The sequence below is a fragment of the Phoenix dactylifera genome, chromosome 11 (assembly GCF_051530095.1).
Source record: "Phoenix dactylifera cultivar Ajwa chromosome 11, Ajwa_hap1_PhDact_Kaust_v1.1, whole genome shotgun sequence".
NCBI lineage: Eukaryota > Viridiplantae > Streptophyta > Magnoliopsida > Arecales > Arecaceae > Phoenix > Phoenix dactylifera.
Window position 1 is genome coordinate 8,653,772 of NC_143200.1, and position 27,883 is coordinate 8,681,654.

The following is a 27,883-nucleotide window of genomic DNA, read 5'->3' on the forward strand; positions in this document are numbered from 1 at the left end:
TCTGCTGTCACCATGCTTGGCACACCCGTGTCTAGGGCCTCTAGGCTCGATTTCCATCACCCCAGTAGGGTCCTGCAAGGGGAACATAGTTTGTTCCAGTTAGGACAATCGGACTCCTCATTCCTCCCCTCATTCCCTGTCCTTGTGTCGCCTACCAGGTTGACATGTAAAAGAGACAGCATTGCTTAAGTGACTCTATTCATGAGTTTGCATGGGCACAATTATTTGTAATCATGATAATAATAAAGTGAAGAAACAGATATAATAGATATTACTTTACACTAGGGGGTTCTCTTAATAACTTACATCTTTGAAGAGAGAATCTATGGACAATAAAAGGAGCTAAGATAAGATGCAATATCAGCAAGGTGATCTTCCTATGGAGAAAAGGAATGATCAAATATAACACAATGCATATACATGCCTATGTCAGCTGAAATGCTCATTAGCTGATGCTGAAATCTCAATAATTAGATACAAAATTGACACTTTTGGCTCTGAATATGAATTAAATTTAATATCATCAGAATGCAGCTTACTCATCATGTTCTTCACCACCATTGCTAAAATCATCATTGCTGTCATCACGAAAATGATTTCTTAGTTGAACAGAACCTATTTCAGAAATTTCATGTGAGTTCCAAGCAGGAGGAAAAGTCCTCTGCAGTGCCTCAGTAAGTACACCTCCAGTTCTCTCAATCTTGAGAAGACACTTGGACCAGTGAATAGCAGTTCCTAGATCAACAGTCAGATCATTTTCCACCATTTCCTTGCAAACACTTAGAATTCCAGAGTAGACGTATTGTTCAACCACAGTTGCCCTTGACAGAAGAGAAGTCATCAGGCAATGGTATGCAGCTTTGTCAGGTTTCAATCCTGCCAATTTCATCTCTCCAAAGCATCTCAAAGCTTTCTCTGGAAGCGAGGCTTGTGCCCATCCTCTTATTAATGTGGTATAAGTCTTAACATTTGGCTTCACACCAGCAGCCTCCATTTCTTCAACCATCTTAGTTGCTCTCTGCATGCAGAAAATTCTAATCAAAAGACGCTAATAGAATTTAAATATGCTTCATGTAGAAATTTATTTTAACAACCAGCACCTTCGACTTAATGAAAAGATGCTCATGGCAAACTGGAAAACATTGCAAGCATAATTGGGAATAGCTTATTCACCTTCAGAGACAGTATAGAATTTAAAAGTAATAACTAAGGCACTTCTTAGATGCATATTGACATTTACATCTACGAGATATCCGGCTTTAAGTTCTACTGCTCATTGTTGAAAATTTTAATGTCAATTTGTTCTGAAGGTCCTGTCTATAGGTCCCTTGGAACATTTGTAAGAGCAATGCCTCATTATATTCAAATAGCATGTCAACCTTTGCTTAATAGATCAAAAACTTCTAACGTTTTTTCCCTATATGAATCTACCATAGTCTTCAGGCAGGCTAGTGATTCAAATAGAGAGATTTTGGGAGATCTCATGGAGCAACTTAACAAAGATGGTAGACAATCACAACCTGTAGTTAGATGGCCGATGATAATAAAACATATACTAGTTAGAATGGGAAAACTGACCTTAAATGATTCCCTAGGGGCATCTGTTAGCATTTCCCATTTTAGAAACGAATAAAGTGCTCAATAATTGCAAGCTTTAAAAGTTCCAACTAAGGAAGATTGAGTGGCAACTATTCCATGATTTTGATTCCCTAGGGGCATCTGTTAGCATTTCCCATTTTAGAAACGAATAAAGTGCTCAATAATTGCAAGCTTTAAAAGTTCCAACTAAGGAAGATTGAGTGGCAACCATTCCATGATTTTGTTTTAGATCTAAAGATAGCATTATGTATCAGAAAACCAGATTCTTTTTCCTAAAAGTTTGGGCATGACAAAGAACAATCTGGAATCGAATGAAATGTTTCAACTTCACAGTCTACTTTTGTGACCTAATAAAATTTTACACCATGATGATTGATCATTCAAAAAAGATGGCTCTGAATGAGAAATTTCAAGATGGCTCCAACTGAGGAATTCCAATTTCATTTTGTCCTTTAGAATAAAGATTACTTAAAGGTTGATTTTAGATTCTGGTCTAGGGGTCCCGAATGAAGACATATTGTTGTAAAATCAACAAACATACATATGTTTACACATCCGCATATTTGCGAAATATTTCTTGACTATATGCATTTCAGCATCTAGCTCTTGAACAAAAGTATGAGACATTTTAAGCATCCAAACCATTTCTTCTATATCACATTGGAAGAAAAAAATAGAGGCAAATAATAACATAGTTAATTGACAACATGACATAGTAAGATCATAAATATGCTCAAAAACTTATCAATATCAACATCATTATCTATATCATCAAAAGGTAATCACATGATCAATTGTCCCTGCAGCAGATAATTGAGAAAACCATTTCCAAGATCCACTGAGCACCTCAAATATATATATCTATTAATTACTACAACGCAATGATCATATGGTAATTCCTTATGCAACTATATATCATTGACAAGAAGTTTAGACTAATGATAACCATGCATGCAAGGGCACAGATGCAATTATGATACAAGATATGCATGTCAATAGTGATGACATGGACATGTGAATTATACCAAATCACCATCCAAATTATTTGAGATTTTATTTTTCCGAATCCTCCATGACCAATTTATTTCTTTGCCATTTTTTTCACATAAGTTTAATTGAAGTCAAACTTTGATATCCTCCTCTTTCTGGCACCATGAACACACTTCCAACTTTCTCTTTGAATCAAGGCTCCTTTGAGTTCCAATTACTCAAGGGAAAATGCTGGTTTGGCCATTGAGATTTCATCCAACTTGAAGTTTCCACTATCATAAATACAATTCTCAATACAGAATTTGGTTTTTTCATTTTTCTCTAAGAAATTAATACAATAATTGAAATACCACATACTGCTGGCTATGGCATTAATATGTATCATGTCCTGCTGTGCCATTGGGTGCTAGTGCTTGGGAGACTTGGTAGTTGGCATGGGAAGCATACCAAGCACTAGCACAGGGCTAATATAATGCCAATACGAGTTGTCAAGGCACTAGAGTGTGTTAACCAACCAATTGATTCCAAAAGGTTAAGATGATAAGAAAATGGTAAATAACAAGCTTTAAAATACTGGTATGGAGACCCCCCCCGCCAATTATTTTTCTAGAATGCTATGGTATCAGGATGGAATTGTCCCAACTCTTAAGACAGTTCTGCATTCCAATATAGTTAGACTTAAGCATATTTCAAGCTGGGCCTTGTTTCAAGCCAAAGATTCAAGAAAATTATAAGGCCCAAGCCCAGCCCAGCATGATGGAAAAAACTATGTTGGGGCCCAACCCAACCAACCTAGATACCTAATCATATCTGATCCAATCAGATCCAACTTGACTAAACTAGGAGAAAAAGAGAGAGGAAACTGACCAGTACAGTGAGGGATGAGAGAGAGAGAGAGAGAGAAAGAGAGAGAGAGAGAGGAGAAGAGGCAATGGCCAGTCGACACAATGGAGGATGAGGACGAAAGAGGATGGCCTAGGGGAAAAAGGGTGTGAGAGATAGAGAGGAGGTCAAGTCCAATTAGACCGGGAGTACAGAAAGAGAGGTGGGAGTGGAGGCCGATCGTGAGAGAATACCCTGCATTTCGGGGATTAGTAAATTTGAGAGCAAACCCATATATCATCTATGACACCCCGGATCATATTCCTAATAAGGAGCATACTAATTTACTGGGTCCAAATGTGAGTGAGGATCAAACCATCCAACAAGGGAACAATCATATGCCATTGTGACCACCTTAGGACACGTGTATCTTGGGACCTAGGATATTACATATATTCTGAAAAAAATTAATTGGTTTGCAAACTTATTATACTCAATATTAGTTATTTTCCAAAAGGTTTTGTACAGATAGTTTTACTTAAAAAATGTCAAATATGATCCGAGATCCAGATAAGCCATGACATCATATGACTTAAGGATATGATAATGCTTATATTCTCAATGGTCATGCAAGGCCATTAGAACGATAGGGAACCAAATTGCAGCAAAAGAGCCTGCGCAGGAACAAGGAGATCCTAGCTCACCAAAGGTTCGATAATGTAATCTAGGCACCCTATTCTCCTGCTCATACGTGACATAGCGAATTTGAAGGGACATATCATTGGTGACAAGGGAACTTGAGTTGACCTACCCTAGTCACATGTCTGGCACATGCAACCCATCTCCAATTATTAATTAGAATAAGTTTCTAATTAATTATTCTCTCAATCCTTAACTGAATCAAGTAAGAATGAATGGAAGCATAACTGAGCCTTAATTAGGTGGCACCCCTCCCTCCTCTACAAGGTAGGAAGAGTTTGTGTTCAAGAAGAGATGCCCAAGCAAGGGACACCTCCCCTCTTGGAGTGTCCTAGTAGGACTAGGATACTAGGTGGCGGTCAAGATAAGGCCAACCGCCAAACCCTATAGCAATGGCATTGAGTGTCAAAAATCACAAAAAATGAAAAAGAAGAGGAGGTGCCATAGGCTCTACTCTAAAACAAAGATAGGAAAAGAGAGAGAAAAGTTAGCTCTAAAGCAATAGGTCTATTCCTTTGTACAAAGCATTCCATGGGCTCACTGTTGCTGGAGTTTGTAAACCAAGAAAGGCTCGCAGAATTGTGCAAATGGACCGACGCGACTGTGGATAGTAATGCTCAGAGGACCGTGTGCTTTTGCAATCTCAGCAAATCTTGGCAGAAGAAATACAACTCCAAGATTGCATCATGGCTCAGGAAAATTTCTTTAAACCTCTGAGCATGCTTTATGCATAGATATATCATGAACAAACTTCTGCTGCAAATATCCACGACGGATCCTTGTGTCCATTAGAGGAGGGTGAAGGGGAGAGGCATAGAGATGACAAAGGAGAGACAGTAGTAGGGTTTCTTTCCACCCCCTTTTCCTTTTCCTTTTGATTTTCAATTTTAAATATATAACATTATTCCATTGATTAATCTATATATGTGTGATATACATAAAAAATTCAGGTGGGTAGGGCCAAGTAGAGCTAAGGAAATAGCAAAGCCGAGCGTGCCCAATTTTAATTAGGCCTAAAAAATCAAGGCCCAACTTGGCAAGTCGAGCCAAAAACAAAAACCAAAGCTTGGCAAAAATCAGCCCAGGCCGAGTTGAGCCAATTTTGCACGTCTATATATAGTATGAGAATGTAATTCTTTATTTTTTTATTTTCATATTTCAAACTTTTTTATCTTAATTGATATTTTAATAAATAATGATATATTTTAGTATCCCCAAACATGCTTTTTGAGTTAATCATGAAGTGCATAGCAGCAATACCAGTATGGACACCGGGAGTAGGGGCATTCACATATGCCCCCTAATGAGTGTTACATATATTTTTTCCAATTTGAATATAAGCTTCTCTCTCTCTCTCTCACAGGCATATCCCACTCCAATGGTTAGAAATTAGAAAAGAGAGCATGGCCCCTGCTACACAACCCTATTTTTCTTGAAAACTAGACAACCCGATTGGGCCGCGCCTTGGTATATGTGGAGTGATTGACTATAACCCTATTTGATTTTGATGAGCTCAAAGCATTTGAGTATATCTTATGTTTACTAATGAATTCAATCTAGTGTTTCAGTGAAATTCTTGTAAATTTATGGTTAAGTGTCTCTAGATTTGGTTCAAGACATTTTGGATAAGTTAAGAAGTCAATTTGAACCAAAGTCTGAGACTCGAGTCGACTCCTGTAGATTACGAGTCGACTCCAAGCGTATCAGAAGCACTGGCACAGGCTCGAGTCGACTCCTGTACATTACGAGTCGACTCCGACTGAGAACAGACAGATGAACAGAAAGATCCAACTCAAAACCTGTCAACGAGTCGACTCCTGAAGAGCGCGAGTCGACTCCGATACTGCCGAGTCGACTCCAGGGTAGTACGAGTCGACTCCAGGGAGTAACAGACAGAAAGACAGAGAAGCTTTTTTGGACCCTGAGAGCCGAGTCGACTCCCGAAGAACTCGAGTCGACTCCGATGGTTGGCAGGTCGACTCCAAAGGAAGCGAGAGTCGACTCCCAGTGTGATACAAGACAAAAGTCAGAGAGCAACTTTCAAACACTGAGAGCCGAGTCGACTCCCGCAAAATTCGAGTCGACTCCAAGACAGCGCGACCCCAAAAAGACAGAAGACAGTATTTTCGTCTCTGAGAGGCGAGTCGACTCCAAGACAGTTCGAGTCGACTCCAAGACAGCGCTACCCCAAAAAGACAGAAGACTGTTTTTCGGATACTGAGAGCCGAGTCGACTCCGAAACAGTTCGAGTCGACTCCAGGACGGCACGAGTCAAAAGACAGAAGATCGGGAGTTCGGACTCTAAGCGCCGAGTCGACTCCCAGAATTTCCGAGTCGACTCGAGTGAGCAAAGTTGAAGAATACATCTATGGATTCCTTGGAATGAGTCGACTACAAAAGTGCCAGGTCAGCTCCAGACTTTGGGGAGTCGACTCCGGGTTAAGTCGAGTCGACTCCCAGTCGAGAAGAGCACTTTAATTCAAATCCGGAACAGTTGCCGAGCCGACTCCAGAAAAGCATGAGTCGACTCCTGCTGCAGCCGAGTCGACTCCAGATCGCGCGAGTCGACTCCGATCCCAACGGAAATATTGTCAGGATGTGCAGAACGTGCAGAACGGCTAGAAGATTGTGTCTAACGGCTAGTTTCCATGGGGAATGGCTTAAATAGCCACAGAGAACTGTAGCAAGGTAGTGAAGCGACATTCCATTCAAAGAAAACAAGAAATATTCATCTACCAAAGGATTTCAAAGGAAAAGAAGGAAGAGGGCCATTAACTCCATTCAACCAACTCTTCCCAGCATTAAAGAAGTCTCCTTCAGCCTTCAAGTCTTAAAGACATTCAAGAGGAGACCCAGAGTTCGAGAAGCCCTCCTCTACATCTTCATAAATTTGTTTGAGGGCTCTTAACTTCTCTCTTATTTATATCGCTGAATATCTGCTTGTTTAGAAGCTGTATTTTTCTGTTTGTTTTTCAATCCATTTGGTCCTTACTTGATTCAATCAGGGGATTGAATCAAAGGTGTAAAGATTTGTTGGTGAGCCTAGGTTGAAACCAACGTGTAAGGGTTTGATTGTGATCCCGGAAAAACAATCGGGTGGTTCTAGTCGGTGAGCCTGGGAAAACCGACCGAGTTCGTTGTGATCTCGTAAAACAACAAGTTAGGTGGTGAGCTTGTAAAACAACCGGCTGTAATCCGAGGGGTTATAGTGAATTTCCAAGTGAGGCTTGGGGAGTGGACGTAGGAGTAAGGGTTAGCTCCGAACCACTATAAAATCATTGTGTTTGTGATTGCTTTGTTGTCTCTTACTTTCATTTCATTCACTGCACATAGCATCTAATTAATCAACTTGCAAAAAGTATTAATTAGTTATTCACAAACCATTTAATTGCAATAATTATTTTAAAACCCAATTCACCCCCCCTCTTGGGTTGTCTATCTGGGCAACAAGTGGTATCAGAGCCGGAACTCTATTACCCAAAGAGTAAAAGATCAAAATGACAACCCCATTTGGATCTTCTCACATTGAGGGCCAGTCCACACATAGACCTCCATTCTTTAATGGATCCGACTACTCATATTGGAAGGCTCGGATGAGAATATTTATCGAAGCCCAAGACTATGAGATGTGGACCACCATTCTAAATGGACCATACATCCCATCCATTTTTGTAGAGGGTGTCACTATACCCAAGCTTGAAAAGGATTGGGATGACAATGACATAAGGAAGGCACAACTAAATGCCAAAGCAATGAATGTGCTTTATTGTGCATTAGATAGAAATGAATACAATAGAGTCTCTACTTGCATTTCTGCAAAAGAGATTTGGGATAGACTTGAAGTGACCCACGAGGGCACAAATCAAGTAAAAGAATCTAAAATAAATATATTAGTTCATAAGTATGAATTATTTAAGATGGATTCTAATGAAACAATCACTTGCATGTTCACTAGATTTACTGACATTGTCAATGGCCTAAAAAGCCTTAGCAAAAATTATACTAACAGTGAGCTTGTCAGGAAGATTCTTCGTTGTCTACCAAGGTCATGGGAAGCCAAGGTGACGGCAATCCAAGAAGCCAAGGATTTAAACAAGTTGCCACTAGAGGAGCTACTTGGATTCCTCATGACGCATGAGCTAACGATGAAACAACACAATGAAGAAGAGTCCTCTCACAAGAAAAAGGTAATAGCACTTAAATCTGTTTCTACTAACAAAGATTTGTCTTCCAGCAGTAGCAGTGAAGAGGAAGACAATGAGGGAGATGATGATGAGGCTCTCCTTGTAAGAAAATTCCGTAGATTCATCAACCGGAAGAAGTCCTCACATCAAAGGAGAGGCCCCTCAAGTTCCTATCACAAGGATAAAGGTAAGGAAAGGAAAAATGAGGGGATCGGATGTTATGAGTGTAAGAAGCCGGGGCACTTCAGAGCTGAGTGTCCTTTGCTGAAGAAGGGGAGCAAGTACAAGAAAAAGAAAGTCCTCGTCTCCACCCTATCGGACTCCGACACATCATCATCATCATCGGATAAGGAACAAGAAGAAAAGGCCAATCTATGTTTTATGGCTAACGACAATGAGGTAACATCCGGAACACATTTAGACTTTACTTTCGATGAATTATATGATGCCTTCAACGAATTAATGGACGAGTATAAGACAATAAACCTTAAAAACAAAGAATTGAAACTAACTAACCAAACTCACCTCCGTAAGTATGATACATTAGTTAAGGATAAAGATGTTATTATTAAAGAAAATTCAGAACTTAAGACAAGCAACCAAATCTTAATTTAAAAGACTAATATCTTAATTAAAAATAACGAAAGGCTGACCAAAGAAATATTAGAACTTAAAAACAATAAACAAATCTTAAAAGAGAGTCTCACAAAAGACCTAAATGGACTAAAAACAGAAAAACAAAAATTGACACTAGAACTTGAAAAGTACAAGCCTTTTGTAGAAAAATTTACATATAGCTCGGAAAAATTAGAAATGATACTTAATAGTCAACGAGCTGTGTTCAATAGAGCTGGTTTAGGGTATAAACCTAAAAATAAGCAAAAACTCCTTAGTAATTTCTTTGTTAAAGCAGGAAAAAGTAAATCTAAGAAAATAACATGTTTTTGCTGTGGAACATTAGGACATAAAGCAAATGTGTGTGATTATAGAAAAGGAAAAACTAAAAGAAAAATTAAAAGGGTTTGGCTTCCAAAAGGAACCAACATTACTAACCATGAAAGACCCAAGAAAACTTGGGTACCTAAAATTGTATGATTTGCTTGTGTAGGAGTGTCTTGCAGCCAAGGTCGACAAAAATTGTTGGTACTTGGATAGTGGCTGCTCAAGACACATGACGGGTGACAAAGACCAATTCTTCACCCTTGAGGCTAAGAAGGGAGGTGCTGTGACTTTTGGAGACAATAACCAAGATCACATCATTGGTATAGGTAAAGTACAAATCACCCCTTCAACCTTTATTGATAATGTTCGATATGTTGATGGTCTTAAGCATAATCTACTTAGCATTAGTCAATTGTGTGATAGAGGTTTTGATGTTTTGTTCAAACCATCCTTATGCATCATAACCAACTCAAATGACAATAGTTTAGTTTTTAAAGGAATAAGACCTGGAAATGTATATGTAGTAGACCTTGAGGATCTTGCCAAACATAACCCATGTTTAGTTGTTAATGAAACTAAGGATAATGATGCTAGTTGGTTATGGCACCGTAAGTTAGGTCATGCAAGTATGGACACAATATCAAAACTAGTTAAAAGAGATTCCGTGATAGGTTTGCCAAAACTAAAATTTGAAAAGAATAAAATATGTGAAGCTTGTCAATATGGCAAACAATCCAAGAACTCCTTTAAATCCATAAATTGTGTCTCTACCTCTAGACCTCTAGAACTACTACACATGGATCTATTCGGACCAACTAGAACCACAAGTCTAGGAGGAAATAAATATAGTCTAGTTATTGTAGATGACTTTTCTAGATATACTTGGGTCATGTTCTTAGCTCATAAAGATCAAGCATTTTCAGTTTTTAAGAAATTTCATAAGGAAGTAACAAATGCTAGAGATACTTCAGTCATAGCTATTAGAAGTGACCATGGAACCGAATTTGAAAATCATTTATTTGATGAGTTTTATAGTAAAAAGGGAATAACTCATAATTTTTTTGCACCTAGGACACCACAACAAAATGGAGTTGTAGAAAGAAAAAATAGAACCCTAGAGGAAATGGCTAGAACCATGCTATGTGAAAGTAACCTCCCTAAGTACTTTTGAGGAGAAGCCATTAATACCTCATGTCATATATTAAATAGAGTTTTATTGAGACCCATTATAAAGAAAACACCTTATGAACTTTGGAAAAACAGAAAACCAAAAGTAAACTATTTTCATGTCTTTGGATGTAGGTGTTTTGTTCATAATAATGGGAAAGACAATCTAGGTAAATTTGATTCTAAATCTGATGAAGGTATATTTTTGGGGTATTCTACAACTAGTAAAGCCTATAGAGTTTTTAATAAAAGAACCCTAGTTATAGAAGAATCTATACATGTTGTTTTTGATGATTCTAGTGATATCTCTTCTAGCAAGAGAGTTGATCTTGATGATGATGCTGAAATTCTTGAAGAAAAGATTGATGAGATGACATTACAAGATGATGAACAAAAATTAATTGGAAATGCATCATCAAGCCAAGAGGCTGTTGTGGATCATGGGCTGACTAAGGGTTGGAGGTATGCTCATGGGCATCCTAAGGAATTAATTTTAGATGATCCATCTCAACCTGTTAGGACTAGAGCATCTCTTAGGAACTTAAATAACCATCTAGCTTTTGTCTCACATTTTGAACCCAAACACATAGAAGAAGCTGAAAAAGATGTAAATTGGATAAATGCAATGCAAGAAGAACTAAACCAATTTACTAGAAACAAGGTATGGAACCTAGTTGAACGACCCTCTGAATATTCAATTATAAGTACCAAATGGATATATAAAAATAAACTTGATGAAAATGGAATTGTAATTAGGAATAAGGCTAGACTAGTAGCAAAGGGGTATAATCAAGAAGAAGGTATAGATTTTGATGAAACCTTTGCTCCTGTAGCTAGACTTGAGGCAATTAGACTGTTACTAGCATTTGCATGCTCTAAGGATTTCAAATTATTTCAAATGGATGTAAAAAGTACATTTTTAAATGGGTATATTAATGAGGAGGTGTATGTAGAACAACCTCCTGGTTTTGAAAATCATCAATACCCTAATCATGTGTATAAATTGAACAAAGCACTTTATGGTTTGAAACAAGCACCTAGAGCATGGTATGAAAGACTTAGCAAATTTCTACTAGATCATGAGTTCTCTAGGGAAAATGTAGATACAACACTGTTTCTAAAGAAGAAAAACAAAGATATGTTAGTAGTGCAGATTTATGTTGTTGATATTATTTTCGGTGCTACTAACAATCGCCTCTGCGAAGAATTTGCTGACTTAATGCAGAGTGAGTTTGAAATGAGCATGATGGGAGAGCTGAACTATTTTCTCGGGCTTCAAATCAAACAATCTGAAGAAGGGATCTTCATCAATCAAACTAAATACATCAAGGAGATGCTTAAGAAGTTTGATATGGAGGGAAACAAGTCAATCAGCACACCCATGAGCTCATCATGCAAACTAGACCAAGATGAATCAGGTAAATCTGTAGATCAAAAGATGTATAGAGGTATGATAGGATCTTTATTGTATCTCACTGCAAGTAGACCTGATATCATGTTTAGTGTATGCATGTGTACTAGATATCAGTCTAATCCTAAGGAATCTCATCTAATTGCAGTCAAGAGAATCTTTAAATACCTAATAGAAACAAAAAATATAGGTTTATGGTATTCTAAAGAATCTAGCCTGAACTTAATAGGATACACAGATTCAGACTTTGCTGGTTGTAAACTTGATAGAAAAAGCACCAGCGGGTCATGTCAATTCTTAGGAGAAAATTTAATCTCATGGTTTAGCAAGAAACAAAACTCGGTTGCATTATCTACTGTTGAAGCTGAATATGTGGCTGCCGGGAGTTGTTGTGCTCAAATCATGTGGATCAAACAACAACTGGAAGATTATGAAATTAAACAAGATAAAATTCCCATTAATTGTGACAATACAAGTGCTATTAACTTAACTAAGAATCCAATTCAGCACTCAAGAACTAAACACATTGAAATAAGACATCACTTCATAAGAGATCATGTACTGAATGGTGATGTTACACTTCAATTTATTTGCACTGATGATCAACTAGCTGACATCTTCACAAAACCCTTGAGTGAAGAGCGATTTAGTGTGCTTAGGAGAGGATTAGGAGTGATTGATCCATCCTAGTGATGTTCTCCTCTAGTTCATTGATTTTGATGATTAGCTTGTGTTAAAGATAGAGTTTATCATCTATGATCATCAAATCAGATCATAAACTTAGTGATTATCCCTTGTTTGGCACGACAATAACATGATTTTTAGGTGAATGCCAGAGTTCGAGTCGACTCGGATAAGTTTCAGAGTCGGCTCATGAGGGGGAGTCGACTCGCACACAGACGAGAGTCGACTCGAGGTCGATGGCAACATAGGGGGAGTCGACTCGCGCATATTTTGGAGTCGACTCGAGGTCGAGTCGACTCGCGACTTACTGGAGTCGACTCGCGGTCGGAAATCCGATGTTTTAACCCTAATCGAAGCGTTTAATCAACACTTCTATTCACCGCCTCCACTGTTCACTAACCCTAGAGCCGTCTCCGACCTCGTCTCCGACCTCCATTAGGGTTTTTCCGTCGAGCTTCTTCGGACCATTAGGATTTTTCCCCATCTCTAGGTCAAGCATGCCTCGTAAGATGGTTGTCCCAAGCCGGAAGAGGCCCCAATCCGCGAGCGGCGCCGAGCGACGGTCCAAGGCTCGGAATGATCCCGTGAGGCCACAACCTCCAGTTCGTTCCCCGCCGAGGCCGGTTCCCTCGCGTCCGTGCGCCGGAAAGGCGGTCTCCACCGGGAGATATCTCAACTTCGACTATCTCTCCCGGAAAGGCTTCACTATAGGGCATAGGTTGAAGGCCCAAAGACTAGAGTTCTTTTGCTCCCTAGATCTCCCCACTTACCCAGGGCTAGTTAGGGAGTTTTATGGGACAGTGTCTAGGGGTAATGGTGGAATACAGGGAACCGTAGCGGGTGTCCCTTTATTCATTTCAGAGGATTTTATAGCACAAATCCTACATCTTTTTCAAGTAGGGGTATTTCCTACTCACCCGGCCGATAGGACTGAGGCCCTTACGGCCATATTAGGGAGTCCACCCCAGTCCCCACTAGATGAGGTGTCCGCTAGTTCACTATCAGTTGAAATGCGGCTCCTCTTGAGTATTATTTCTAGGACCCTGTTTCCTAAGACCGGCCGCTTTGACTTTGTATCCGAGAGGGACCTAGCCCTCATGTATTACATTCTCCAAGATACCCCAATTAACTTCCCTAAGCTGATCTACAAATACCTATGTGAGCCACTAGACAAACCTAGGCTCACCCTTCCATATGGGATGATGTATACCCTGATTTTTAGGGAGTCCGAGATCCCCATTCCTGAGGGGGAACCCTCTCACGCACTGCGATACACAGATCGCATGGGTGAGGGAACCCTTCACAGGATGGAATTTGATAAGGTAGAGGGAGTCTGGGTCAGGAAATCATCCTCTTCCACACCTACCACTCGACACTCCCCTAGTCCTGATCATGATGCTGACTTTCCCACCTATCCTTCCACCTCAGAACCATCCACCTTAGCCGGACCCTCCTCTTCAGCACCACCCACTCAGCCAATAGAGGTCCGGATCTCTCCTGAGCAGCTCCGGGAGTTGCGGCAGGAGATCGTACGGGATCTTCGGGACGACCTACTGAGGGAGCTCCGAGGTCCAGCCACTGCCCCCTCTTCTGCATTAGTTCCCTCATTATCAGCCGTGACCGAGATGACGGCTCATCTGAGGGAGGAGATCTACAATGTCAGAAGCCTTATACAAGCCCAATTCTCAAACATGAGCGATGTCACAAGCAACACACGAAAGATGCGAGATGACATCCGACACGACATGGGCAGCCAGAGTCAGGGGGCCGAGCGTCTGGCGAATGTGTTAGTCGCCAAGTTGGACACACTCCAGGCGAGTCTGACTGAGCTCTCCTCGATCCACAGTAGGGCCACCTCGGCGATCATCACGCAGCTAGGGAACGTCACAGATGGGGTCAGTCTACTTATGGAACAATCAAGACTGAGCAAGGAAGCCACATCCTCCTCGAAGAAACCCTAGCCTGCTTTTTCATTTTGACATGTATTTATTGCTTTACTCTTTGTACCTACATCTACATCAATACAATGAGTAGACAATTTTCTTCAATATTGTGCAAATTTAATCTCTAATTGCTTGTGTGATGTGCTTTCTTCCTTTTTGCTATGATGACAAAAAGGGGGAGAAAATATACTGAATAGACATGTAAAGGGAATCAATGAAAAAAATCAATAAAAAGTAAACTTTTAAAACACACAATAATTTGTTCTTAGTGGATTCGATACCTCGAGGCTCATTATCTCTCTGTTGGGGCTCCTAACGGAGTAATCTCCAGAATCTATTCAAGGGATATTCGGAGATTAGTTGAATCATACTCAAGAACAAATTGGCAGATTTTTTCTCTAAAAACCGAAAATTTAAGTTCAAAAGCTTCAATACACTAAAAAAATTTCAGAGAATCAAAACAAAGTTGAATGCATGTGTTGAGGGGGAGAATCTGAAATTTCAGGAAAACAAACTCATTAAACATATATAAGCCAAACAATCGATTGCATGACATGAAGGCTTATATAATTCCAAATGAAAGGGGGAGCTTTAACTTCAAAATTTACTGTTTCACACCTTTCAGTTTTGGATAAATTAAAATAACTAGACACTTGAATTCATTTTAAAATTTTACTATAAATCTCCTTGTTTGTTGAGCAATTCACTTTACATATACTCAATGTTTTGTCATCATCAAAAAGGGGGAGATTGTGGAGTGATTGACTATAACCCTATTTGATTTTGATGAGCTCAAAGCATTTGAGTATATCTTATGTTTACTAATGAATTCAATCTAGTGTTTCAGTGATATTCTTGTAAATTTATGGTTAAGTGTCTCTAGATTTGGTTCAAGACATTTTGGATAAGTTAAGAAGTCAATTTGAACCAAAGTCTGAGACTCGAGTCGACTCCTGTAGATTACGAGTCGACTCCAAGCGTATCAGAAGCACTAGCACAGGCTCGAGTCGACTCCTGTACATTACGAGTCGACTCCGACTGAGAACAGACAGACGAACAGAAAGATCCAACTCAAAACTTGTCAACGAGTCGACTCCTGAAGAGCGCGAGTCGACTCCGATACTGCCGAGTCGACTCGAGGGTAGTACGAGTCGACTCCAGGGAGTAACAGACAGAAAGACAGAGAAGCTTTTTTGGACCCTGAGAGCCGACTCCCGAAGAACTCGAGTCGACTCCGATAGTTAGCAGGTCGACTCCAAAGGAAGCGAGAGTCGACTCCCAGTGTGATACAAGACAAAAGTCAGAGAGCAACTTTCAGACACTGAGAGCCGAGTCGACTCCCGCAAAATTCGAGTCGACTCCAAGACAGCGCGACCCCAAAAAGACAGAAGACAATATTTTCGTCTCTGAGAGGCGAGTCGATTCCAAGACAGTTCGAGTCGACTCCAAGACAGCGCTACCCCAAAAAGACAGAAGACTGTTTTTCGGATACTGAGAGCCGAGTCGACTCCGAAACAGTTCGAGTCGACTCCAGGACGGCACGAGTCAAAAGACAGAAGATCGGGAGTTCGGACTCTGAGCGCCGAGTCGACTCCCAGAATTTCCGAGTCGACTCGAGTGAGCAAAGTTGAAGAATACATCTATGGATTCCTTGGAATGAGTCGACTCCAAAAGTGCCAGGTCAGCTCCAGACTTTGGGGAGTCGACTCCGGGTTAAGTCGAGTCGACTCCCAGTCGAGAAGAGCACTTTAATTCAAATCCGGAACAGTTGCCGAGCCGACTCCAGAAAAGCATGAGTCGACTCCTGCTGCAGCCGAGTCGACTCCAGATCGCGCGAGTCGACTCCGATCCCAACGGAAACATTGTCAGGATGTGCAGAACGTGCAGAACGGCTAGAAGATTGTGTCTAACGGCTAGTTTCCATGGGGAATGGCTTAAATAGCCACAGAGAACTGTAGCAAGGTAGTGAAGCGACATTCCATTCAAAGAAAACAAGAAATATTCATCTACCAAAGGATTTCAAAGGAAAAGAAGGAAGAGGGCCATTAACTCCATTCAACCAACTCTTCCCAGCATTAAAGAAGTCTCCTTCAGCCTTCAAGTCTTAAAGACATTCAAGAGGAGACCCAGAGTTCGAGAAGCCCTCCTCTACATCTTCATAAATTTGTTTGAGGGCTCTTAACTTCTCTCTTATTTATATCGCTGAATATCTGCTTGTTTAGAAGCTGTATTTTTCTGTTTGTTTTTCAATCCATTTGGTCCTTACTTGATTCAATCAGGGGATTGAATCAAGGGTGTAAAGGTTTGTTGGTGAGCCTAGGTTGAAACCAACGTGTAAGGGTTTGATTGTGATCCCGGAAAAACAATCGGGTGGTTCTAGTCGGTGAGCCTGGAAAAACCGACCGAGTTCGTTGTGATCTCGTAAAACAACAAGTTAGGTGGTGGGCTTGTAAAACAACCGGCTGTAATCCGAGGGGTTATAGTGAATTCCCAAGTGAGGCTTGGGGAGTGGACGTAGGAGCAAGGGTTAGCTCCGAACCACTATAAAATCATTGTGTTTGTGATTGCTTTGTTGTCTCTTACTTTCATTTCATTCACTGCACATAGCATCTAATTAATCAACTTGCAAAAAGTATTAATTAGTTATTCACAAACCATTTAATTGCAATAATTATTTTAAAACCCAATTCACCCCCCCCCCCCTCTTGGGTTGTCTATCTGGGCAACAGTATAGACCAAACCGGCCTTGGTACTAACTGGTCTTGACCCATATCGAGCAGGATCGAAAAGATATCCTAGCCTATTAAGGACCAATATTCTTGCACGCATCCTGATTGCCATTTGTTTGTTAGAACAGTACAGTACATGTAGTACCAACCCTGCTGCTACCTAGATCCTTGGTCAACAATGCATATCAGAACACCACCCTCATGTGTCACCCAAACCATGCATCTGGAGACACCCTATTCAAGAGAAAGATAAAGTCAAGATGAAAAATAAGAACAAGGATAACAGATACCAGAGACGACATCCAACAAACTGAGCTCTACCACAATATCAAATAAACAATTGATCCCCAATGTTTTAGCTAATAGGGAAAGGGTTAAAAATGTATGTCAAGCTTAACATGATAGGGCCAACATGTATCACATTACGTTGACTAACACTCAAGCAAAAAATAATCCTCTTTGTTTTAAATTAATATCCTTCTCCTACTCTTATAACTGATATATCCTCTAAGCGAGGTCACTCACATGTTTCATCATTGGGAAGATACAATCATGAAAACACAACTATAATATATCATTTGAGCATTATATATCATTATTGAAAATCAACGATTACAAAAGCACTCTAAAATTATTGAACTTGCTAAGGTGAAAGTACTTAGACACCCCTAAATTTAAAGAAAGGAGTCTTTAAGTTTTCTGCAACTAGGAACACCCCCAATAGCTTGTCATGTTACCTGTTCTGAAAACTGACCTCTAGATCAACATTCTCATTATCTCCTATTTAAGCCAAAAAAATTTAATTTCCAACAAATTAGCTCTAATTTTGGCAATATTAGAATGACAATTGTGGAAGACACTTGACACCTATCCTTTCTCTGGGAGTCCTGGATTTTGAACAACTGATTCTTCTCTAACAATAAAACATATTGATTTTGGAGGTAGCACATGTTCCAAGAGAGCACTAGATATAACATGCTGCTATTGAAAGAAATTCATGCATTCCTGGGTATCAACTTAAAAAAGCATTGTTGAAATCAGCAACATGAAATTACCTGCATATCGCCAGCCTTGCAGCACGCATTTATGAATGAGGTGTATGTATGGATGTCAGGAAGAACTCCATCTTGTTTCATTTGTTGCATCAAATCTGCAGCCTCCCAAACATCCCCTCTTCGAGCCCATCTGCATGGCAAATCAACTGATTAGATAAAATAAAAAAAGATAGTTTCAATATTGGAATTTCAGGAAATGAAAGTTTTATCCATATGAACTTTACAGGTGAGAGATTGATTTTCTTCCAGATAGGATCCAGAAAATTGGAAATAATTGGCTCATATGTAAATTGGAAAAATGAAGTTGGCAACTACACGTTAAACCCCTATAAACATTATGATGCAGGTAAAGGACCCATTTATTGTCCACAAGCCTCAGCTATGGGAGAAGCCATGAATGTCTGAAAGACTAAGAAGCGGACAAATAATGGTTGAACACAGAATTTGTATCTGATGCTGGCTAGGAAGCATTAGATCCAGCCAACACCACCAGCCTTAAGTTGGAACCATCTGACGCAAACACAACAGAAACATCCTGACATCAACATGGTGTCAGCTAGTAATTTATTGGAATTCAAATCAGGCTTAGTTCATTTGTTGCATATTTTCTAGTGTCAGATTCATCCAACACCAATTTTTATGCATCAAGATCCAAAAGTTAGTACAGGTACCTAAGCATGCTGAATTGTTGACTTTAGTCTTTTTCAGGTTTACTTTTTATGTAATTTGAACCAAATTCTAAGGTATCCAATATCTTAGGCAATGTAAAGGACCCTAAAACAACAAATACTCAATGGTACCTCAATTTTGGCGGAGTCATGATTAAAAAAAATTGAGATTTTAGTGCTCTTATTTTGTTGTGCTGACTCCAATTGATATCTGAGTTTTGCAGAAAAAACCCAAGAGTGCTGATTCTCTTACGTGATACTGTAGTTATCCTGTCGCTTTAGATTTATTATATTTTCTATGAATTTTAGTAAATCAATAATTATTATGCTTTTTTGCATATTTTATTTTTTCTTTTTTTTTCTTAACTCTGCAACACTACTTTGATAAACCCTTGTGTGTCTTCCAGCTAGACAACTGCACCACATCATGTAAGTATATGACATGCAGTCATTTTATTCCTGCTTACAAGTTAAATCCTAAATCTAGTATATACAATTTGCCAGATGAATTTTCTAAGCCAATTTCTTGATTAATCTTCAAATTCGGAGCACGATTAACTTCACTATTGGATGCAGAATATTCAAAAACTATATATCATGGTAGCTAACTATAATATTAGAAAAAGGAACATAGAAACCAACATTTTGAAGCTGGAATGAAGAAAATTTCTGAGGGAGAAATTTGTTCAATTTATAATATGTTGCACTTCAACCTCTAAAAGAAGGTACATTTTATCAACAAAGTTATGAAGCATTTTCAACAGTATCATGGAAAAATGAAGCACATTTTATAAAGAAATATAGATACAATTCAAACGCCACTACTATGCCAGGTTTTATTAGAAACAAACTATCATGTAGAGTTAACATTTACCCATCTATTAAGATGTTATAGACAAATGTGTTCCGTGGTATTTTCTGAGCACTCATTTCCCGTGTTACTGCTAAAGCACTTTGCATCCGCCCTGACTTGCAGCATGCCTTGAGTAATGCTTCATAGGTGAAAACATCAAGCTTTAGACCTTTCACCTTGATTTTTGTAAAATATTCAAAAGCTTTGCCAGTATCACCATCAGCAGCATAGCCTTGCATAATGGTTGTGTAAGTGTGCTCGTTGGGAGGAATCCCAACAAGAGACATCTTATCAATAACTTCAATAGCTTTCTCCATCTATACAAAAATATATAGGATAAATACATGATTCACCAATTATCACAAAAGAACTTCATATACAAACTTTTCAAACTACCTGATGCTTGCGGACGAGACCAAGAATAAGAACATTGTATGTTTCTACAGTTGGAACACAACCACTTTGCCTCATTAGATCAAAAATCTCCAATGCTCTTTTCATATCTCCGGCTGCTGCAAAGCCATATATGATTGGCCTAAATGTTCGAGCTGAAGGTCGATGCCTCTCTTTTTGCATTTTGTCAAGAAGACGAATTGCTCGATCGATGTTACCCATCTTACAAAATGCATTTATTATAATATTATAGAGGATAGCATCAGGTTTTAATCCTGATTGCAGCATTTCCTCAAAAATGCTGAAACCATTGGCATAATCATTTAACTGGATAAAACCATTGATCAACATTGAGTATGTCTTGCTGTTGTGTCTAATGCCATATGAGTTCATCATCTTGCCAACTTCAAGAGCTTTTGAGACCTTCCCAATCTGAAAGAATGAGAATTCTTAATCAGTCATTACTTGAAAGCAACCAGAATATAACTTATATATGAAGCCCACTAAAGAAATTTTAATAATACTGAGAATAAAATTTGATTTTTAGAATGAGTAAATCTAGTTTTCAGCATAAAACAAAAACATTTTTTTCTTTTTTCATGAAACTAGGATGGGTGGAAGCCTGATAGAAAATCTAAGTAAGAGCAGGATCAAACCTAGGTATCATGTATTAACACAAGAATTTACCACTCAGACAATTGGCACCCTCTAAACCCCTTCTGTTATTCTAGCAGTGGTAATACTTGTGTCTTCATGTGTGTAAAAGACCTCACCGCCTAGAGGTTGATTATGGTATCTATCTATAAATTTGCTGCCACCCTTCATACATGATTTTCATCTCAGCTGAGATCTTGTCTGAGGTATCAGTTTGTATCAGTATCAAGCAGTTAGTGTATGATAATATATAAAAATATGGAATCTTATCATCACCACTGATATAAATCATTGTACTTCGAAATACTGTCCTATATGATATCAATATATTGCCCAACACTTTTTTTATCTTTTGATACTACATTAAATAGAATATATAATAACTAAATACTAAAATCAAGACCTGATATGGTTGTTAATTTGCTTTCATAAAATTGGCCTCGTTATATGCTAACTGAGATATGAGGATATCTTGGTCTCTTTAAAAGTTCTTCAGCCTTCCATCTCCACCTAGATAAACCAGTACCTTGGGTCATCTCAGTGTCAGTCATCCACCAAGATGGCCTAGATATTGGCCTTTAAAAACCATACTTTTATATCAATCGCTTACCATGTTAATATTGCTTTGCCTAACTAAGCACCCAAAATAAAGAGGGGGATGAGCTTATGCCATGGGGAAGTGATACCATATGCCTACATGTTCGTGTCACAGGAAGTAAAAGATACTCATGTCAAATTGGCTCAAGACAGTTTGGCGCTTTCATTATCATATCAAAACTTGCTCTTTTATACACAAGTTGTCTAAACTCGCCAAGGAGTATTTAGTCAATTGCAGGCTTCTAATAACATGTATTTCTATTAAAATATTAAATGTTAAGAAATTTTCAAAATTGTGCCTTTCTAGTTCCTAAATTACAAACTTTGACTATTTCAAAAGGAGCAAATTAAATTCAAAATATGCAATAAGTAACATAAAATTTGTTTTAATGATTATTTCCAGGATATAGATTGCACAAACACCCAATTTTCTTCTTTCATACCCAAGGAAAAATTGATAAATGCATGTAATCAGAAAACAATAAAAAGCATATACTAAAGAAATGACATATACCTTCGTGTACAAATTAATAAGACAACCATAACTGATGACTGAAGGCGAGAACCCACATTCCTGCAGAACATGCAAAATACAGAATCAAAACACATGATAACAACAGATTACAGCATCAACAAAGTCTACATTGGCACTGTACTTGACTATTCTCATCCACAATATTTCAGAAATACTTTTCAGCAATTGCTGCAAGTCTCTCTAGCTGACAATTTTTTCAGGTTCACTGAATGATCATGACATCTCAATTTTGTGCCCCAAAGATGCATATGGTAACATGAAATTGACATAATAGGAAGCATGTCCAAGTATCTTCAACTTGGTTAGTGGTTAAAAGGCAATGATGATGTAAATTTAGCATTAAAATCCCCAATAAATATGCCCATGGAAAAATATAAATAATGTATAAGCATAGGAAAGCTCAAATTGAGGTCAAAATGTTGTGAAGCATTCAGCAATGAATTCAGATATTATGGCTAAGTTATCAGAATGCTAAGCTATTGACCATGAAACAAATACTTCATATGGGCATTAGTCCAGCATCCTATTTAATAGTGCTGCTTCTTGGTCTAAATTATCATCTCATTCTGATAGGTTTTTTCTTTTTAACTGTTCACAAATGTCTCTAGAATGAAAGGAAAAAAATAATGAGAAAAGTGTCATGTTAAATTTTTCAGATAAAATTGCTGCGACATGTTGAAACCATGCTCGTAGCTCCTATAAACCAAGTTGTTTTGCATTCTTTTTTCCCTGATATTCTTTTTCCTGCTCCTTTTTTTCCTTTTATAGGCATTATTTGACGCTATGCGAAAAGCGAGCTTATTCAACAAACATGGACATACTCAGATTTCAACACAACCCTTTGGTAGTCAGCTGCTAGCTTTATTCTCACAAAAGATATCCTCAAATAATTCAAGAAAAAAGGGATAAATAACAAAAACAACTAAAGCAGATGCATGCCAATATCAAAATATTCCGCAAATAATTGCAACAAGTTCTTCAAAAATGACAATGGCAAAGTACAAATATATTACAAATTATCCTGTTTTTTCATTTTTCATAAAGGAGTGTTTTCAATTACCCATGAGGGAAAAAGAATCAAAATTACAAGACAAAATTGAAATTAATTTTCAATGTACCTTAAGTCTTTCAAACACGATTAAGCATTTTTCGTCATTCCGAATATTTGTGTAACCATCCATCATAGTATGATATAAATCAATAGGGGCATCAATCCCTTCTTCTTCCATTTCCCGTACCAAATCTTCAGCCCGAGCCATGTTACCAGTTTGACTGCAAGTGTTGGAAAAGTTTTAGCAATTCTTGGCAATTGAACAGGAATTTTGATCTGATCAGGAGAAGTTCATCTTATGACGGTTGAGGTCAAAACTGAAATTGAGGGCAGGATATCCCATCAAAAAAAATAAAAAAAAAAGGTAAAAGGGGAAAAATCAAAAATTAAAAAAAAAAAATAGCATTGAAATATATACTTGGGAGGTGTTTTGGAAAGTTCTCAGAAGTGATGATTTATTATAAAGAGAAAACCCATCCCATGAGGTGAAACTACATGTTCTTCATGTTTAGAGAAATTCTGCAGTGAAACGATCAAGATAGACGAACTACTTTCAACTAACACAACATTAACAATATGTCACATAGGTTGAGGGGGTTCATGAGAATAAGATAATGCTAGAAGTCCAAATTGAAGAAGTTGCAAAAGTTAGCAAAGGCAGAAGACAGAGCTCAGGATACATCCATTGAGACACTTAAAAAACTGGTACCCTAGAAAAGCCCAAAAAAAAAAATAGTCTGCATGAACAATTCAATCTGAGAATACTGACCAATGAGCATATATAATGTTGCTGTATATGATGGCATTCATGGATGTAATTTTCTGCTTTGCCTCCTTAAACAACTTATCTGCAGATCTTATAAGGCAAATGTAAAACGTATTAGTATCCAGGCCAAAAGGTAACCTTATTGAGACAACAACAATAGCTTTTAAGTTTCAATGCACTTATTTAAATATATTTACAATAACTTCATGACTTATACAAAACAAACATATCAAATACCTCATATCAGCCAAGTATTAATTATTACCATAATAAACAATAACATTAAAAAAATCCTCGAATCCAAATATTTATCTTTATCTTATCATGAAATGCATGTCTCAGCTGCTTACAGTCAGGCTGCTAAAGCCTTTAACCACTTTTTTCATCAGAGTCAATCATTCTCGCAAAACAAACATGGGAACATGATTAAGAACAGTACTAAAGTGAAATTCTAGTAATAGCAGAATCTTATTCATCATAACCTTACTATCAGTTTGAATAATGAGAAATCAAAAGTATTAACAAAAAGAGTGAGCATTATAAGCTGCAAAAACCTAATAAGACTAGTACAGAATTCTATGGCTAATGAACAGCAGTTATTACTTACTTAGAATCACCAACATTGGCAAAGCCTCCGATGAGAATACTATATGTCACCAGCGTCAACTCAATGCCCTCAGACTTCATTTCTTCAATGCAAGCTAATGCCCCTTGCATATCTCTAGCAACTGCATAAGCGTGAACAAGGCTGCATGAAATGAATTACATTCAATGCAAGAGAATGGAAAGTCCTACATGAGTAATGACATAGAGTACCTCTGATTTGGATCAATCATTTAAAGTCTAGAAACATTTTTAGTTCTAAAAAAGTATGCATGAAGGATGGAGATCAAAAAGACTGAAGTAAAAATACCCAGCATCACAAGATCTCATATTCATATATATTTTTTTTGATACCTTTCATAAGTTTAGTTGCAGAGTTACCAAAGAAGCTGATCTCTTATGTTTTCCTCTAATTTGGATGATCATTTAATGTTCCGAAACATTTTTATCTTTAGAAAAGTATGTGTGAACCAAAGAACAAATGAAAATTAAGATATTCAGCAACACAAGATCTAATGTTAGTTGCAGAGTCATGAAAGAACACGATCCTCTATATTAAAGTTTTTTATATTGTTGTTTCCATCAACTTATTCTGTGAATAACATAAAATGTCCAGATGGATATTATCAAAAAGCATGTATCAAGTTTTTTTTAGAAAAAAAGTGAAATTTACGAACAAGCTGTTTGGAAAGTGATCATGCTAGAACACTTTGGATGATTTCAAGAAACATAAATTTAAAAAAAAAAAAGAACTTGAAATAAATATTAGTTGATTATCACTTAAATTTCATTTTTAAGATAAACTTGTAATAAGTTTTCAATGATGCTATTTGGAAAAATGATTCCCTTCACTATGTCACATACATAGTTTCAAATCTTTACCAACCATTACTAGTTCCCCCACGCGAGGTCTAGATCCACAGCAGCTTACAAACTCAAATATCTACAAATTACCATCTTATCTACACCATCTCAATTCAGTGCTGTTTGCCAATTGCATTTTCAAGCTTGCATCCATGCAATAATATGAATCAAAATATTGGATAAAGAATGCCCTTACTTTGTAAACACATATGAGCTTGGTTCTATTCCTCTTGCTCTCATGTTCTCAAAAGTAGCACGGGCATGATGCTTATCCCCTCTTCTTGCGTAGTAATTAACCATCAAACCATACTCTCTTCTAGATGGCTGAACCAAAAGGAACATTTTTTTCAGCATATGAATAGGGTGCACACATATAGAGCAACTATATTACAATCAATTACAAATTCATGCAGCAATTGCCCATGTAGTCTATCACTTGAAGTTTGCACCACATGCTAGAGTTGGCGAGAATAATCTTTACAAAGACAATGCCATCAGGTCAAAAGATTAATCCAATCAAAATGTGTTACCTATACTCTTCATATCCACATTGGCATACCCTTTTTCATACTTCATCAAACCTTTGTCCAAAAAAAAAAGAAAATCTACTAACAAAAAAAAACCGTAAAACTCATGAAAACTAGATACATGGATGGATGATTTCAGAATTGAAAAGGCTAGAAGGAAGTAGAATATAGTATGCTTATTTAAGGAGCATTAAATAATTATAAACAGAAAATCAAATCAGGATTCTCATCATAATTTGAACCTCCCATTTCTAAAACTAGTGTAATTTACTGGATTTTGTCACCACAGAATTTAGACCGTTTTGGATAATCATCTAATCAATATGAATATCACATCAAGAGATACTGCTATGCAAATGCTTATGAAAACAATTCTTTTCTTGTTCTTATAAGATTCAAAAAGTCAAAACACTAAAAAGATGTGATAAAATCAAATGCAAACATATCTCAGAATTCAAAGCAAGATCGATACCTTCTGTATCCTCTCAAAAGCCGAGACCACCGCCTGCCAGTTCTCCGGTTGGGTCTCCAAAACCTTCCGGAACCTTCTGCAAGCACTATCCCTCTCCTCATGCCACTTGGACCGGAACTCCCTCTGGTCAGAACCCGCCAACCAACGGGCCCTCTCCTCCGACCTCGCCCTCAGCCTCCTCCCGTCGTCCAGCCTAACGGTAAGAATCCTCCCATGAAATTCCATGCCGTCAAACTCCACAGCCCTCGCGGCCGATTCCTCCGCAGTGGGACCTCCATAGATCACAAAGCAGTATCCCACGTTCCGCTCGGGATCATCGTGGCCCTTGATCAGCACGACACTCTTTACGGGCCCGAACTGCCGGAAGAACTCCGCGATCTCGTTCTTCTTGATCCAAAGCGGCAGGTTGCCTACAAAGATCTTACCTTTTTGACGGAATTCGGAGGTAGGCGAGAGGGAGTCATTGTTGGCAGCCGGAGAGGGCGAATGTCCGACCCTGGACTCGTTTTCTAGGGTTTCTTCGAGCGGCGGAGGAGTAGGAGAAGGAGGCGGAGGGGAGAGCTTGCTCGAGAGCCAGAGCTTGGGGGCGAGAGGGTTGGGGGGATTCTGGCGGGGTTTCGAGGGGTCAGGAGTGGTCTGGGTGGTGGTGGGGTCTAGGGGACGGCGGACGGCAGCGGAGAGCCGCGGGGCGGCGGTCGTCTCCGGCGGGGTTTTCCGGGAGGACTGGAGGAGGGGAGGGGAGGGCTTGTGGGGCTTGGCGGCGAGGTTTATGGGGGAGAAGGAAGCGGGAAGAGAAAGAAAATCCATGAATTATTTGAATAATTATTGGAGGAGTTGGTGCTTTTGTCTTTTGAAGGGTGATGAGAACAAGCGGTGCGGTAAGGCTCTTTCAGGATAACGAAGGAGACAGAGGCGGAGAGGTTCTGGGTCGTTTTGTTGCGTCAGGATACTTGTGTCGGCACGTGTCATTCACGTGAGGGAAAACGGAGGGTGGTGATCTGTGGTGAAGCACCATAGGATGAGTAGGACGAAGATATGCTTCATTGTAGAGGGTCCTGAAAGATGGGCGAGAGATCTTTTGAAAGCTCTCTATCAACGCTGGTAGGACTGATTATAGATAATATAATCTATATGAGTAGGCTCTCCATCAACTCAATCTCTCTCCAATTAAAATTTTAAGAAAAAGTAAAAAAATCTCCATAGATTTTTTTTATTATGCAGTTCAACAAACCTATCGATGAAATTTAGGCCAAAACTAGGATGGGCTGTCCAAAGAAATAAACCGGGCAGGCTATAAGCCCAATTTCTATAAAAAAAATTCAACCACATCCTATTGAATTTTCCAAACAGGTGCTTAGTGGGGAATTGTCTTCTATCTTTTTACGGTAATTTTATGTTTATCTAAATTTGCCTCAAAATTCTATTGCAAACTTTTTATTTATTTTAACCTTTTGGTTTGAATAATTATCAAATATTTTTAACTTAATCAAAAAGAGAAGACTCAAGTTTAATGACAAAATTAGACCAACATAAGTTTTTTTTTTTTTTTTTTTATCCTACAGCCCAATAGACCTATAATAGGATTTATGCCAAAACTAGGATGGGTCTTCAGAAAAAAAAAAAAGAACTTGGTAGGCTAACATGTTCAATTCCTTTAGAAAACCCAGCCAAATCC

The 27,883-nt window shown here is 38.4% G+C and overlaps 2 protein-coding genes across 4 annotated transcripts; one reads left to right on the forward strand and one right to left on the reverse strand.

The window, feature by feature from the left end:
- Positions 1-248: 248 nt before the first annotated feature.
- Positions 249-27,116, reverse strand: LOC120109438 (pentatricopeptide (PPR) repeat-containing protein). 3 transcript variants are annotated; one of them, XM_039123198.2, is made up of 10 exons: positions 26,209-27,116; positions 25,406-25,533; positions 24,350-24,490; positions 23,746-23,832; positions 23,044-23,197; positions 21,905-21,964; positions 20,143-20,571; positions 19,768-20,063; positions 18,226-18,355; positions 249-1,018 (listed from the first exon to the last, which is right to left on the reverse strand). In XM_039123198.2, the coding sequence occupies exons 1-10, from the start codon at positions 27,013-27,015 to the stop codon at positions 536-538; spliced, it is 2,715 nt and encodes a 904-aa protein (XP_038979126.2). In that variant the 5' UTR covers positions 27,016-27,116; the 3' UTR covers positions 249-535. The 3 variants fall into 3 exon arrangements, with proteins under 3 accessions (XP_038979126.2, XP_088562877.1, XP_088562876.1); XM_088706751.1 differs by lacking the exon at positions 25,406-25,533; XM_088706750.1 differs by lacking the exon at positions 23,746-23,832 and having other exon boundaries at positions 26,209-27,110.
- Positions 5,583-9,038, forward strand: LOC149751623 (uncharacterized). The gene is made up of 2 exons (XM_089926093.1): positions 5,583-6,268; positions 6,371-9,038. Exon 2 carries the CDS (start codon positions 7,608-7,610, stop codon positions 8,907-8,909), a length of 1,302 nt encoding a protein of 433 aa, XP_089782219.1. The 5' UTR covers positions 5,583-6,268; positions 6,371-7,607; the 3' UTR covers positions 8,910-9,038.
- Positions 27,117-27,883: the final 767 nt, after the last annotated feature.

Coding starts and splice junctions, on each gene's coding strand:
- LOC149751623 (XM_089926093.1), top strand. CDS start 7,608: ATGACAACCCCATTTGGATCTTCTCACATTGAGGGCCAGTCCACACAT.
- LOC120109438 (XM_039123198.2), bottom strand. CDS start 27,015: ATGGATTTTCTTTCTCTTCCCGCTTCCTTCTCCCCCATAAACCTCGCC. Junction 23,833..24,349: donor GCCAATGTTGGTGATTCTAA/GTAAGTAATAAC, acceptor TTGCCTTATAAG/ATCTGCAGATAAGTTGTTTA. Junction 18,356..19,767: donor TATAACATCTTAATAGATGG/GTAAATGTTAAC, acceptor TTTGCCATGCAG/ATGGGCTCGAAGAGGGGATG.